Source organism: Carassius gibelio, chromosome B3, assembly GCF_023724105.1.
Source record: "Carassius gibelio isolate Cgi1373 ecotype wild population from Czech Republic chromosome B3, carGib1.2-hapl.c, whole genome shotgun sequence".
Taxonomy (NCBI): domain Eukaryota; kingdom Metazoa; phylum Chordata; class Actinopteri; order Cypriniformes; family Cyprinidae; genus Carassius; species Carassius gibelio.
In genome coordinates, this window is record NC_068398.1 from 2,495,380 (window position 1) to 2,510,846 (window position 15,467).

At 37.8% G+C, this 15,467-nt stretch overlaps 1 protein-coding gene across 10 annotated transcripts in view; it reads left to right on the forward strand.

Moving 5' to 3' along the window:
• Positions 1-15,467, forward strand: part of LOC127952144 (NACHT, LRR and PYD domains-containing protein 12) — a 91,100-nt gene that overhangs the window by 66,977 nt on the left and 8,656 nt on the right. For 2 of the 10 annotated variants that reach the window (XM_052550464.1, XM_052550469.1), the window contains exons 3-4: positions 12,214-12,259; positions 14,267-14,353. The exons of 4 other annotated variants lie outside the window; for them this stretch is intronic. In XM_052550464.1, the coding sequence (XP_052406424.1) occupies positions 12,214-12,259; positions 14,267-14,353 (133 nt within the window). Of the gene's footprint in view, positions 1-12,114; positions 12,260-14,266; positions 14,354-15,467 lie in introns of those variants that run through there. 4 more of the 10 variants (XM_052550465.1, XM_052550471.1, XM_052550463.1 and 1 more) reach the window with 2 other exon arrangements.

The window sequence follows — 15,467 nt, forward strand, 5'->3', positions numbered from 1 at the left end:
TGTAGATTCACACTGAAGGCATCAAAACTATGAATTAACACATGTGGAGTTATATATGGAATTATATACATAACAAAAAAGTGTGAAACAACTGAAAATATGTCATATTCTAGGTTCTTCAAAGTAGCCACCTTTTGCTTTAATTACTGCTTTGCACACTCTTGGCATTCTCTTGATGAGCTTCAAGAGGTAGTCACCTGAAATGGTCTTCCAACAGTCTTGAAGGAGTTCCCTGAGAGATGCTTAGCTCTTGTTGGCCCTTTTGCCTTCAGTCTGCAGTCCAGCTTACCCCTAAACCATCTGGATTGGGTTCAGGTCCGGTGACTGTGGAGGCAGCACCCCATCACTCTCCTTCTTGCTCAAATAGCCCTTGATGCCTTCAGTGTGACTCTACAATTGTCATAGTCATGAAAATAAAGAAAACTCTGCGAATGAGAAGGTGTGCCCAAACGTTTGGTCTGTACTGTATGTATGTATATATATATATATATATATATATATATATATATATATATATATATATATATATATATATATATATATATATATATATATATTTAAATTAAATTTAAATTTATGCATTTAGCAGACGCTTTTATCCAAAGCCACTTACAGGCTATCATTTTTTTTACATTTCATGCGTTCACAGGGAATCGAACCCCCAACATCATCAAAAATTTGATTTATTTCACTAATTCCATTCAAAAGTGAAACTTGTATATTTTATTCATTCATTGAACACAGACTGATAGATTTCAAATGTTTATTTCTTTTAATTTTGATGATGATAATGACAACTAAGGAAAATCCCAAATTCAGTATCTCAGAAAATTTGAATATAACTTAAGACCAATACAAAGAAAGGATTTCTAGAAATCTTGGCCAACTGAAAAGTATGAGCATGTACAGCACTCAATACTTAGTTGGGGCTCCTTTTGCCTGAATTACTGCAGCAATGTGACGTGGCATGGAGTCGATCAGTCTGTGGCACTGCTCAGGTGTTATGAGAGCCCAGGTTGCTCTGATAGTGGCCTTCAGCTCTACTCCATTGTTGTGTCTGGCATATCGCATCTTCCTCTTCCCAATACCACATAGATTTTCTATGGGGTTAAGGTCAGGTGAGTTTGCTGGCCAATTAAGAACAGGGATACCATGGTCCTTAAACCAGTTACTCAAAGCTTTGGCACTGTATGCAGGTGCCAGGTCCTGTTGGAAAATGAAATCTGCATCTCCATAAAGTTGGTCAGCAGCAGGAAGCATGAAGTGCTCTAAAACTTCCTGGTATACGGCTGCATAGGACATAAAGATGCATTATAGAAATGCACAAAGCTGAAAAAAGCTACAAAAGCATGGCTAAAGACCTGGGTCAAGTCAAGTCAATTCACCTGTATCTAGTGTATTTTACAATTCAAGTATATAAAGTATACTAAGCACTACAAATACTTAAATACCACCAAGTACATCTGTAGTGCATTATTATTTCAGCAGTACTTCAGTGCAGTTTCAAAAATCTAGCGTTGCGTTAGTTCTGGCAGGTCACAATAGTCAAGCTCGCATCAGCTGACTCTCAGCTCATCCCCATCTACTTACTGGAATACAACAACTATCTAAGCATTTATATATACCTGTAAGGTGCCTCAGTATTATCAGCATTTTTCACATTGCTCAATAGCTAATTAACCTCCTCCATCCCCAACTCCACCTCTGTCAGTGAGGACTCAGCCTTCTTATTCTCCTTTGAATCAGACTAATTCTAAAATGTGTACATAAAATTATTGATCTTTAACTATATCTGCAATACATGTATGTTGGTTCTGGTCTGTTAACCCTATGGGGTTATTGCTGCTCTCCCTGCTCTCATCTATGCTAGGCTGCATTGATGCACAGGAAGTTCTTGCCCAGTAGAGAACCATACCGCCAATCCAAACTGTGCATTGCTAATTGTCAATCATCTTTGACGATAGTGGTCCTGACAGAAGTATACTAAATACCACTGATGACTTTCTGGCCATGTTGCGGGTGGTAGGTAGAGGAAGTCTGGCCCTTTATACCATCGATTGGGTTGGGATAATTCAAGCAAGGTTTTGCCACGTGTGATGTCATCTGCAACGTTGTTTCCTGAATCTACATAGCGCCAGCAGTAACCTTCTGTGAGTTCTTGTATCTCGCTTACTCTGGTTCCTACAAAAACTTTAAATCTACAGGACTCTGATTTTAGCCAAGTGAGTACTGTTGTTGAGTCACTCCACAAGAATGTGTTCCTAATTTCCAATGATATCTCATTATGAAGTATCTTGGCTAACTGCGCTCCAGTGAGGGCGGCACAAATTTCAAGCCTAGGCATTGATTGTTGCCTTTTTGGAGATACTCTTGATCTGGCATTTTAGCCCTGGTTGTGAAAGGTATTATGTAGCCTAAGGGGTCGTACTGGCTGGCGAGAACACGGTAGATATTTCTCATCGTTACCTCATGGTAGGATAGAGGACGAAGGCGGTAATGGAGGGTGTCTACCACACAGCGCCAGTTTAATCCCAAGGTCATCTCTTGTGGATCTGACTGGCTGAGGGAAATCCACAACTCAGTGTTCTCTGACCTAACCTCTTTGGGGAGATGGCTAACCACTGAGGCCTCATTGCTCGCCCACTGACGGATTTCAAACCCGCCTGAACCCAGTAGGGACCTTAACCCATTGATCAGCTCCTTGGCTTCTGTCAAGGATGCAGTACTCTGTAAACAGTTGTCAACATAAAAGCAGCGTTCAACTGACTGTCGTAGCTTATCACCAGGTTGGCAATGAGTAAAAACGTGTCGCTGTACTGCGAATGTCGCACAACAGGGGCTACAGGTTGTGCCAAATGGAAGAACCTGCCACTCGTACACATCAGGTGGGTTTTCTGGCTTTAGGTCTCGCCACAGGAACCTTAGGAGGGGTCTGTCTCTGGGGAGCAGGCGGACCTGATGGAACATTCCCTTTATGTCTCCACTAATGGCTACTCTATGTTCTCTGAAGCAGATCAACACTCCAAGGAGAGAGGGGCCTAGAGTAGGTCCAGGTAACAGCTGCTTGTTTAGATTTTGACCATTGTAGGTGTACGAGCAGTTAAACACCACTCTATGTTTGCCATTGTGGGTGACAATATGGTGGGGTAGATACCATGATTCTGTAGATTGGGCTGCTTCTTCAGGTGATATCATAGTGGCGTAACCATTTTTCTCCAATTTCTGGATCTCGTCTTTGAACTTGTTAGCTAATGTTAGGTCCTTTGCCAACCGACATTCAGTGCTACGGAGATGGCACATAACAGCATCCTTTGGAGCATGTAACAGAGGCATAGTTTTAACTCTCAAAAGTGGAGTGGCGTATCGTTCAACTCCATCTACTTTTACTCTGACAGTCTGTGTCTCCAGCATGTTCAGTGCTTCTCTGTCCTGCTGTGACCTTATTACCATCTTTTCACAGCGATAAGGCAGGATGTCCATCTGCCATAACCGTTCAACGTGATGAAACAGATCTACAGATGGGGAGCAGTTGGATGTGAACAGACAATGGGATACTGAGAGTTGTTCCTGCAGATGTTTGGAAGAGCCTTGCAGGGTCCAGCCAAGGCGAGTTCTGACTGCAGCTGGACCCCCAGGTGGACCCAGTCGCACTGGTTCAATTGGGGTGATAAGCTCAGGGTGATCTGAACCAATAAGAAGAAGTGGGCAAGCTTTCTCCAGAGGTGGTATAGGAATCCCTCTCAGGTGTCTGTACCTTTCCTGCAGGGTACTCACAGGGTAGGTGTATTCTGCTAAACCAAACTGATCAGCTGTGAAGGCCCCCTGAATGCTGAACCTTTTCTTAGGGTCAATTGGAGTGGATAAGCTGAAGTTTACGGAAGTGCCATGCAATGTCCTGATGTCTTGGTGTACTGTCCGTAAATTCAGTTGCTCAGGTTTGCCTTTTAATCCTAGATACTGTGCAGCTGTGTCAAGCAGAATGGTGTGCTCTGAACCATCATCAAGTACAGCAAATGTGTCCAAAGCTTTCTGTTGATGATGTATGGTAACCTTTACAACTTTCAGGAACACCTTCCCACCACAACGAGGTTCCCACCACAACTGATGTTTCAATTACAACAAATACATTAACATCAAACAGGTTTTCAGCCCACAATTCAAATAAATTAACGATACTGCAGGATTTATACATTCAATACTCACACGACCAAAGCGAACAGTTCGCTGATCCAGCATTCTTAAAAATGCTTGACAGGACAGTCCTGGTGCCACCATCTTCATTTCCTCAAATGAGAAAAATATATCGGTAGTATAAATTGTGGCAAACTGAAGAGTTGCCGGCCAGTAGTCACTGCTGTTAAGGTGGGCCACTGCAGCAGTCCAAGTGGCTTGGCATGCCTCACAAAATAACTCGGGCATGCTTAGATCATATCGTCCTGGAAAAATCAAAAACACATCCACTGTAATGCAATCCTTTGCTGGGTCAGTCAGGGTTTGGGTTCTTAATACAATTTATACATTACTTTGTATACTTCATAAGATGCTTCTCAAACAGGACAAAATGAAGTTCTTCACATTCTTACCATTCATTGTGACCACAGCAACAGTCTTTCCTGGACTGACCCTCAATGACTCTGGTGAACAACCACAGATTTTGTCAGGCATTTCCACAGGTACAAGCCGCACTGAAAAAGATCACACAGTACATGTGAATTAACATAATTTGTATTGACTGATTAATATAAGATTGTAATGGATCAATGTTATTGAAGCACATTGCTGAAAAAGAACACAAGATATGCTCAAAAAGCCGATTGACACAGGGTATATACATAAATTCAAGCTCAATCAAAAAGAGAAAAAAGTGATCATTTAAAAAATAAAACTTATGAGCTTAACTATTCTGAAAATGAGATATGTTGTACAAACACAAACCAAAACTTACCACATTGGGAAAGAGCCTTATCCACCACGACAGTTGTTGGAGGCAATGGCTGGAAGAAGCCAGCAGTCATGGCATCTCTATTGTGGAGGACATGTCTGGTGTGCATGCTGATGTCACATTCAGCACAGAAGAAGGGGTGTGGTCGACAGTCACTGCACCGGATAACTGCTGGACTGCTCCAACACTGCTGGCAGATGTGTGTTGCCACACTTTCTTTTGAAAAGAGGCTCTGACGAATGCCCCAGTTCGAAGATGCCAGAAGAGGATCTCTTGGGGTTCCAAGAGGTGATGCCTCATCACCTGAGGAATCGCTCAGTGAGTGCTGGAGATCTTGTAGAAAACACTCTGTTAAAATAGCAAATTTAAAAATACAAACATTTATTTACATTCTAACCCACTGTCAGATATAAATGGAAACAATGAAAATGGTGTACAATGAAGTACACACCAACAGTCTCTGGAGCAAAGGCCACCTCACAGTTCGTGTCAGGAGCATTGAAGGTAGGATCAGTGTTCTGAATGTGATCAGCTGTAGAGGATAAAAACAACACAAATCAACATTTACATATATTATTCAAATTTACAACTGAAATTACCAGACTTAAATGGCACAAGCTCACTGTTTAGTGGGATAGTTCACCCAAAATTTTTAATTCTGTCATCATTTACTCACCCTTAAAGAGTTCTAAACCTGTATTAATTTCTTTGGTCAGCTGAACAAAAAGGAAGATATTTTGAAGAATGTTTGTAACCAAACAGTTGGTGGACCCCACTGACTTCCATAGTATTTCTTTCTCCATATTAAGGAAGTCACCGGTGTCCCACAACTGTTTGGTTACCCATATTCATCAAAATATATTCATTTGTGTTCAGCAGAACAAATAAATGAATGCAGGTTTGAAACAATTTGAGGGTGAATAAAAATACGAAAAAAATAATTTATTCTGAGTGAACTATCCCTTTAACATACAGCTGGAGAGCTTTTTATTTCCCAAACCCTAATGTGGACAGTCCAATTATTCTCGTTTAGCTGCCTATAAGGTGTCATATAGATGATAACAGCATATAGGAATGGTAATATAGAAGCAAATTAAAATAAAACAAGCTGGTTGGCCATTGACAACACACTCAGAAGAACAAGTCGTTTCAAATACAGCCTTCCCAAGACCAATAACTTGCAAGCGATTTATTATGATGGTAACCAGGCAGGCACATTTTACTGCATAACCATAATATTGACAAGATTGTGTGTGTGTATGTGGTGGAGTGTTAGAATAAAGATAATTTTTGCTGGCAAATTTGAGGGACCTAATGATAAAGAAAAAACATACAAACAGACAAACAAAACAAAAAAAACAGAATTTAACATTTTACACCAGTATTCTCTTCACCTGTGTTGTCAGATTGGGCTTGAATGTATGTAAAATTGATTTTATTAATTGTTAATTGATTGTGATTGTTAATAATGTAAGTTTTGCTCTATTTCGCCAACAAAAATAGTTCCAAACAAAACCACAGCAGAACTCACTGTAAAAAAGTACATGAATCAATCAATAACTTATGACAACATCATTTATTATTACATTAATTATACACATGGTTTTATTATATAGTGAGAAATTGTGCTGAGACACAATACTGTTGTTGTTATGAATTTGTTTCTACTGTTTATTATAGATAATATTTAGGCATTTATTATCAAATTATCCGTGGATTTTAAACAATTACTGGCCTGACCATTTATAATGTTAGCTAAAATGGCTTAATAGTTTGAGCTATATAAAATAGGTAACTGGAAACACATCAGTACTGAAAATCTTGTATTCCCCATGATTGCACCTTCATGATTATATGCGAAAATAAATTAACTTTGAATTTAATTAGCTAATTAGCTTTGCTAGCCTACTGCACATGTGGTGCAGCAAGTAATTTAAATATATATATATATATATATATATATATATATATATATATATATATATATATATATATACGTTTTCTATCATTAACCGTCCTAATAAATCTCTGCCTTACACGTCTAAAAGTTCTAAACACAACTTGTCCTGATTCTACAGTTTTATTGTGTAAATTTAAGAATAGTCTCGATCTCTATTAATTAATTTATACTTACCGAGTGGAAAGGGAAAAACGCAATGAACCTCGGGATCACGATCGCGCCATACAATGACGTCAGAGTTATTAATTTAGAGGATATTTAATAAATAAATAAATAAACAAGACATTGATTAAACGAACACAAGCATATGTGCATTTATTTATCAATACCAGACTCCTATAAAAATAAAAATAAACATTATCCAGCATGCATCACCTATAATTAGTCACTTACCCTGTGACCTGGCAGAAAACGCTTAAACTGCTTTCTGCACGCACCGCGGAGCGTTGTTAAACTCATCTCTGAATAGTGTTTTACTTGCAGTTGAGCGTTGTTTTGGTTAAACTCACATCTGGATGCTGTTTTACCTGCAGTAGAGCGTTGTTAAACTCACCTCTGAATAGTGTTTTACCTGCAGTTGAGCGTTGTTTTGGTTAAACTCACATCTGGATGCTGTTTTACCTGCAGTAGAGCATTGTTAAACTCATCTCTGAATAGTGTTTTACCTGCAGTTGAGCGTTGTTTTGGTTAAACTCACATCTGGATGCTGTTTTACCTGCAGTAGAGCATTGTTAAACTCATCTCTGAATAGTGTTTTACCTGCAGTTGAGCGTTGTTTTGGTTAAACTCACATCTGGATGCTGTTTTACCTGCAGTAGAGCATTGTTAAACTCACCTCTGAATAGTGTTTTACCTGCAGTTGATCTTTGTTTTGGTTAAACTCACATCTGGATGCTGTTTTACCTGCAGTAGAGCATTGTTAAACTCACCGCTGAATGCTGTTAAACAGCACGACGAACGCTCCCCCTATTTCTCAGAGGGCGCTTTGATATCAGACTGCGAGGGATTTCTTAACATTAAAACCTAGTTGTGTGGCCAGATAAAGATGATATGGGGGACACCATTTAACCAGCCTCAGCATAGATCATTTATTGTAGCCTATTCCGATCTATCCGTATTTGTTGTAGTCTAGATCCATCCACAGCAAACTTTTTTTTTTTTTTTTTTTTCATCCACAGCAAACAAAGGGCTGCGCGTGCTTACCCAAAATGTCAAATTTCGGCGCCTCAGGCTCGGGTTCAGGGTTCCATAGAAGTCAATTGGACTGCCCTGCTCGTTGAAAAATAACGCCAAAGGGATACCCAGTGCGTTAAAATGTGACGCCAATGGGTCCTGACCAAGCATCCATATGTGACGAGTTGGGAGTGAGACCGTGTTGAATGTGTAGTTACACTGAAAATACACAAAAACTGACTTCTTAAAATAAAGTGTGGAACCTGTGTTGGTACCCGGGAACTAATGTGTCCTTACACTGAGTTGGTGAAGTGTCCTGGTGAGTTGCCATCATTTAGCATCGCAGTGTACGAGCAGCAGTGCACAATAACGACACTCACACACACACACACAGACACACACACACACACACACATATACATATATATATATATATATATATATATATATATATATATATATATATATATATATATACAGTGGGGATTGAAAGTTTGGGCACCTCTTGCAGAATCTGGTCTTTTAAGGTCCTGCAGATTCTTCAGTTTTCCAGCATCTTTGCATATTTGAACCCTTTCCAGCAGTGACTTTATGATTTTGAGATACTTCTTTTCAGACTGAGGACATTTGAGGGACTCAAAGACAACTATTTAAAAAGATTCAAACATTCACTGATGCTCCAGAAGGAAACAAGATGCATTAAGCTGGGGGGTGAAAACTTTTGGAATTTGAAGATCAAGGTAAATTGTACTTATTTGTGTACCAGGAAACATACAAGTATCTTCTGTTGCTTACGAAGGGCAGAACTAAATATATATATATATATATATATATATATATATATATATATATATATATATATATATATATATATATTTCAACAAAATAAGACAAATTTGGCCATCTTCATCGTGTTCAAACTTTTGAGTAGGGTTATTTTAATAATTTCAGCATTTTTTTTTGTCATGTGGACTAAATGTTAATATCTTTTATGTACAATATCTTACTCAGGACAGTACTAATATAAAATATAACATGCATTTACTACTGCAAGGGGTGCCCAAACTTTCGAGCCCCACTGTATTATTATGATTTCTGAAGGATCATGTGACACTGAAGACTGGAGTTATGATTCCGAAAACTCAGCTTTGCATCACAGGAATACATTATATTTAAAAAACATATTAAAATAGAATGCAGTTAATTTAAATAACTGACGTCTTTAAAAACATAAAAAAACTTACATATCGAAATCTTTGACTGGCATTGTATTTACTTACTTTTGCGTTTCATTATGTGTATGTTTTGCCATGATACAAAGTCCCCAGGGGACTGTGGTGATGCCATTTTTCAGTTCATCCTAGAGCTCAAAAGGGTTAAACAATTAAAAAGAATATTACCACAACTAATGCTCATGAGTTATTGTGATTGTTATGCGGTTGGGGTGGTAAAAATCATGGATTGCAGTGCTTTACCACATTTTGTTGCACTTGCATCAGGTCTCATTACTAAGTAATGCATTATAGCCCAACACTGATCATAAAGCACCTTCACATCACTGCCTCCCATCATAGAACCCATCACTCACTTTAACATCGATTCCAAGCACTAAGAGCTATGAAACAGCAAAAACTGTTATTAACTCTTACCCGGAGCTGCACTTCTTCTGAGGATATCAGCCACTAAGCGGAGTTCTTCAGATGGACTGAGGAGGGCAGCAATGCGTCTTTAAAGCGTCTGTTCTGCCGCAAATAACAGAAGAAGAGGATGTTTTCTGCTCATGCGCATTCTTCACTTCTCTGATCCGAAACCGAAAGTAAACTCGAAAGGAACATGCGGACGTTTTGAAGACGCAAAAGTTGTTATAAACGTAATAAAGTTGGGTCCGAGTCCACCTTTGTCGAGTACGAGTCAAGACCAAGTCCACAAACATCGAGTTCTTAAAGGCCGAGTCCGAGTCGAGTCCGCCCGAGTCCAGAAAATAATTAAATTAAAAAAGATTATAAATTGGTATTGTACATTTTTACATTCTATTAATATTTTAACCTTTCAACCCATTAAACCAATGGCAATATAAAAATGTAATAAAAAAAATACCACTGTTACATCTAGTCATTGCCATTGAACATTTTTATTTTATGTCAACAGAACTAGTTTCCTATCCAAAAAGTTTTCAAAGGTTTTATTGTATTACAAGTGCATGAAAATACAAATGAACCTATTTTATTATTGTATCACACTATATTGTCCTCCAGTTAAAGACGACATTGAGGAGATCCTTAATGATGACATTATGAATTTCTTGTTGTCTTGGAGAACTTGCATCATAAAGTTGCATTGCTTGTTTGGTCAGTTCTGGTCTTGCAAATCCTGCAATGCTGAGCTGTGCAGCATCCGTTGGTTGCTGTTGCTGTCTCTGGTAGTCGGTTGCATCGGTTTTCGGATCACCAGTACACTGAACCGAAAACCGTTTCTTTCGGAGGCGTCCGATTTGAGAACCGATGAACTGATGATACTGCGCATGCGTGTAATTTTTCAAGTATTTTGTTAAACATCGGAAAGTGTGATAAAACTATAAATGTATATATATATATATATATATATATATATATATATATATATATATATATACGTTTTTTGTTAAGATAGGGGCTACATGTTTCTAATCTGTATATTGTAGATTATGTATGGGCCAAAGGGGTTTTCAGGGAAGTTGGACAATAATTAAGACTCTAAAGACTCCATGTTTAATATGAATAAGGGATGATTTCTGAAATATCTGTAGTGTATTTATAGTTAATGATGACAGATTCACAAACTGAGTTTGTAGTAAACAGAACATGAACACGAGTAGAGCAGCTGATGATACTGAACTGCAGCATGTGCCGGTGTCCTGACATTTTATCCTACCCTGTCAGATTTTCCTACCCGGGTTTTGAGCGATTCTCGTTCTTCTGCACAATCTGACTTTGCTGCAGCCTGGAATTGAACTACTGGTTTCGTCTGGTCAGAAGAGAACTGGCTCCCCAACTGAGCCTGGTTTCTCCCAAGGTTTTTTTCTCCATTCTGTCACCGATGGAGTTTCGGTTCCTTGCCGCTGTCGCCTCTGGCTTGCTTAGTTGGGGTCACTTCATCTACAGCGATATCATTGACTTGATTGCAAATAAATGCACAGACACTATTTAAACTGAACAGAGATGACATCACTGAATTCAATGATGAACTGCCTTTAACTATCATTTTGCATTATTGACACACTGTTTTCCAAATGAATGTTGTTCAGTTGCTTTGACGCAATGTATTTTGTTTAAAGCACTATATAAATAAAGGTGATTGATTGATTTAAACTTTTAACACATTTAGTGATTTGTGTCGCTTGTAGAAGTGGATGAACTGCACTGGTTCATCTTCAGGATTATAATGAGAGAGATTCTGCTCTCAGATGAGATTCATTTACGAATGCAACCAGAAATGTAGGCGACCAGAGGAGATAAAAGAGTTAAACAGATATAAAAACTGTACAGACACTTATTAAAGTGTCTGGTTTGTGATATTTGAATGAAGAGTTTTTTTCTTCTTTCTTTTTTTACTTTTAGAAAGGGAAAAGATAACATAAAAGAATTACAATAATATTTGCATAAACGTGCTGATTTTCACTCTGTCCGATATTAAATATCACACAGTTTCTCTTTCTCTCTCTCTTTCTCTCTCTCTCTCTCTCAGTCTCTCTCTCTCTCAGTCTCTCTCTCTCTCTCTCTCTCTCTTCAGTTATGTTTCTGTGAGATATCTAAAGTTTTACGATTGCTGGCCTCATATAAATTGACTTATTTATTCATATACCAATAAATATAATATACAAATAAGAGACACTTCCACCTTTTTCACTTAAAAAAATCTAGCTCTGAACAGATTCATGCTTTTCTTCTGCTGCTGAAGTGAAATATGTTCATTAAGACATAAGAGCATCGGTGAACTCAGATACTGATGATGCTCTTGAAGATCTTCTTCACTGCAGTCACTTCATGGTTTCCATCTGCAGATCTTAATCAGTTTCTCATTATGGAGAACAGCGAGAGCAGTGAGAGATCTTCATCTGCTGATCCCAGCTGTGTGTCTCTGAAGAGTGACAGACGCAGAGGTCTTCGTTCTGACCTCAGCGATGCTCCAGTGACTTCTGACCCCAGGTGAGATATAATCCTGTCTTAAAGGGATACTCCACCATTTTAGATGAAAACTGGGAGGCCTGTGACTATCCCATTGACTGCCAAGTAAATAACAGTGTCAAGGTCCAGAAAAGTATGAAATGCATCGTCAGTGTTTCAACCGCAACATTATGAAGCGACGACAATACTGTTTGTACGATAGTGAAACAAAAACGACTTTGCTCAACAATGTCTCCTCTGTGTCTCTCCACATCACCGTTACACTTATTGTGGAGAATATGAGCTGAACATATTCAATATCCCAATTCGATTAGACTCTTGAGTTATTTATTTTTTTATTACATTCAGTGAATATAGTTTAATACAAATGCTATTGAGCAGTAAACATCATTTTACAAAAGGTGAATTTATAAAAAGAAATGAAGAGCCACAGGGCTGTATTTTAAACATTTTCTTTTTTGTATAGGGTCATTTTTTTAACAATAATAGGGGCATATACAATTTTCTTAATTTTTCTGGTAATCAGATGAAGGCATAAAATAATTTATTTTTATCCTAATCAAATGATAAACCCTTTTATTTTTTGGCAAACTAAGTGCTGCATAACAGAGGTTTACTGTTCAAATTAAGAAAAGAAAACAAATGTGATCATTCATTTAAAAATAAAGATTTATTAATATGTGTTTTTTTTTAGTAATAGTAGTGGCATTGATAAATTGAGTTTTAAGACTGCTAAATAGTAATATATTTTTGGCTATTTTTTCTTTGCGCATGCACAAGGTAAATAAGAGGGAGACTAATGATAAGATTCACATTAATCAGATATTCTTTTAAACGTTTGCTGAAATAAATACCGGAAAAAAGATCGATTCATTGTTTTTGTGAATCAATGTTGAATTGAAGTAATAAAAAAAAAAAAAAAGATTTATAAGAAAAAAAAAAAATGTACCCAGCCCTAATTATAAAACATATTATTCCTCTTTAAGTGGAAAAAAAGGTAAAATATTAGCATTACATTTAAAAAGAATGGATTGCTTGCCATTAAACCAAAACAGAAATAATTTACTAAATTAAAAATGATAAACAAAAATAAAAGCACAAAATGTTAACTTGCACAAGGTTTAAGAGACACACATTCTCTAATTTTTAACATAAATTATATTCTGCTGCTCCAACAGTTAAAAAATACCATTTGTAAATCTAAACCATAGACAGCATAAAAACATGGATGTAGTGTCCGTGACGTCACCCGTAGAACCCTGAAGAGCTTTTGTCAAGCTCAAATTGGGCAGAGCGGGCCGTCACCATCTTGACATCGACTCTCCCGGACAATTGAAAATGGGCAAAAAGGCGGGAGCTGGTTGCTGAAGCCACGCCCACCTTGATGTGTCAGCAGCGGCAATCCACCTGTCACTCAAGTGGCCACGCCCTTAATTATGCAGAACTTTAAGTCTTAATATAATTTAAACACATGAATTATAAATTCACCCCTCTCACAGTTGTCATAAAGGGCAACATTAACTAGACCAAAATAATAAATGAATTATAGTTTTAGTCACTTCCGTATGGGCTTCACGAGAGAGAGATAGAGAGAGAGAGAGAGAGCGGGAGGTTGAGTTATTGTGCGTCACGTGTTTGATATTGCATGTGTTCTCCGGTGCTTCTTCACTGACATCTGTGCAGTTTTATGGAGATTTCAAAATAAAAAAAACAGTACAAAATGCAGTGAACGATGTGTTTTCATCTGAAGAGCTGAATATAAATGCGGTCTGATGTATCAGACGACTTGCTCCTGCATCCCCCTGACAGCAGCTGTTTTCATGTGTTTGTTCTTTATAAATGTGTTATTCACTGATATAAAGTGATGTGACTGACAGATGGGTGACTGTGTTCAGCGTTCAGACACAACTAATTGATAATCACACTCACTGACCATTATACTTTCATCAGTTATTCTTGAAGCCCTGATTATAATTAGTGAAACAGCAGACAGAACTAAAGGAAGATTGATTTCTGTGTGTTTGTCAGGATCTTCAGGATGAGGACGAGGAAGAGGAAGAGATCTTCATCTCCGGATCCCAGCTGTGTGTCTCTGAAGAGTGACAGATCCACGCAGTAAGATCCTCCTAAATTCAATAATGATCTAGTGACCTCTGACCCCAGGTGAGGGTAAACATGAAGTGATGATTGAACTGATAAGTTGTAAGTCAAAAACAGACTCAATGTGGAGGTCTGCATTCCCAGGACTCTCCTGCGTTTCCCAAACAACACGTACCTCGCTCATTAAACCCCATAATACAAACAGGCCCAGACTGACCTTCGGGAGCACGGGGAGACTTCCCGAGACCTGGTCGATCTGTTTCATCTGTAAATATGCTGGAGAGTTGTGTCTTTATTAACCTAGTTGAGTATTAAACTGCTAGTATCGGTTAGCGCCCCATTATCATCATCATTCAGAATACTGTCCTAAAGGACATCAATATCAAATCTAAAGTTACATACATTTTATTTTTAGCAAAGACAGATATCCAGGTGGGTTTATTGTACAGAGAGGGAGGGAGCTTGATCAGAGAGCAACACAAAAATAATGGGTAACAGCCTAATAAAGCAATAGTATGTTCTGTATTAGAATTGACTAATTGTGACATTTAGGTAAGATTGTTAATGTTATTTTAAAGAAGTCTCTTCTGCTCATCAATCCTGCATTTATTTGATCCAAAATACAACAAAAGCAGTAATATTGTGAATAATAATCATAGTAATAATGTTTCTTGAGCAGTAAATCATAATATTAGAATGATTTCTGAAGATCATTTGACACTGAAGACTGGAAGAAATCAGTTAATTGAAATAGTAAATATATTTCTCAATATTTCTATTCTTGCTGAGGTGAGCAGAAGAGACTTCTTAAAAAAAAAACAAAAAAAACCTTAAGAAATATTACAAACTTTTGACTTGTAGTGTATTGTATATGGCGATCCATACTCAGAATTTGTGCTCTGCATTTTCTTTTAGAATCTTTTAGTTTGAAACAGTTGGCGTCTCCAGTACACACTAATCCACAAATTACTTAAACTATTTGGTTTATAAACATGCCTGACACTCCCTGTGATGTGAAATAAACCAATATCCAGAGTTATTCAGTTACTCCTAACAGTACATTGACTGAACTGCTGTGAAAAGAGAAGCGATGATGTGTACGAGCAGAGAAGCTGGACTGAGCATGTGT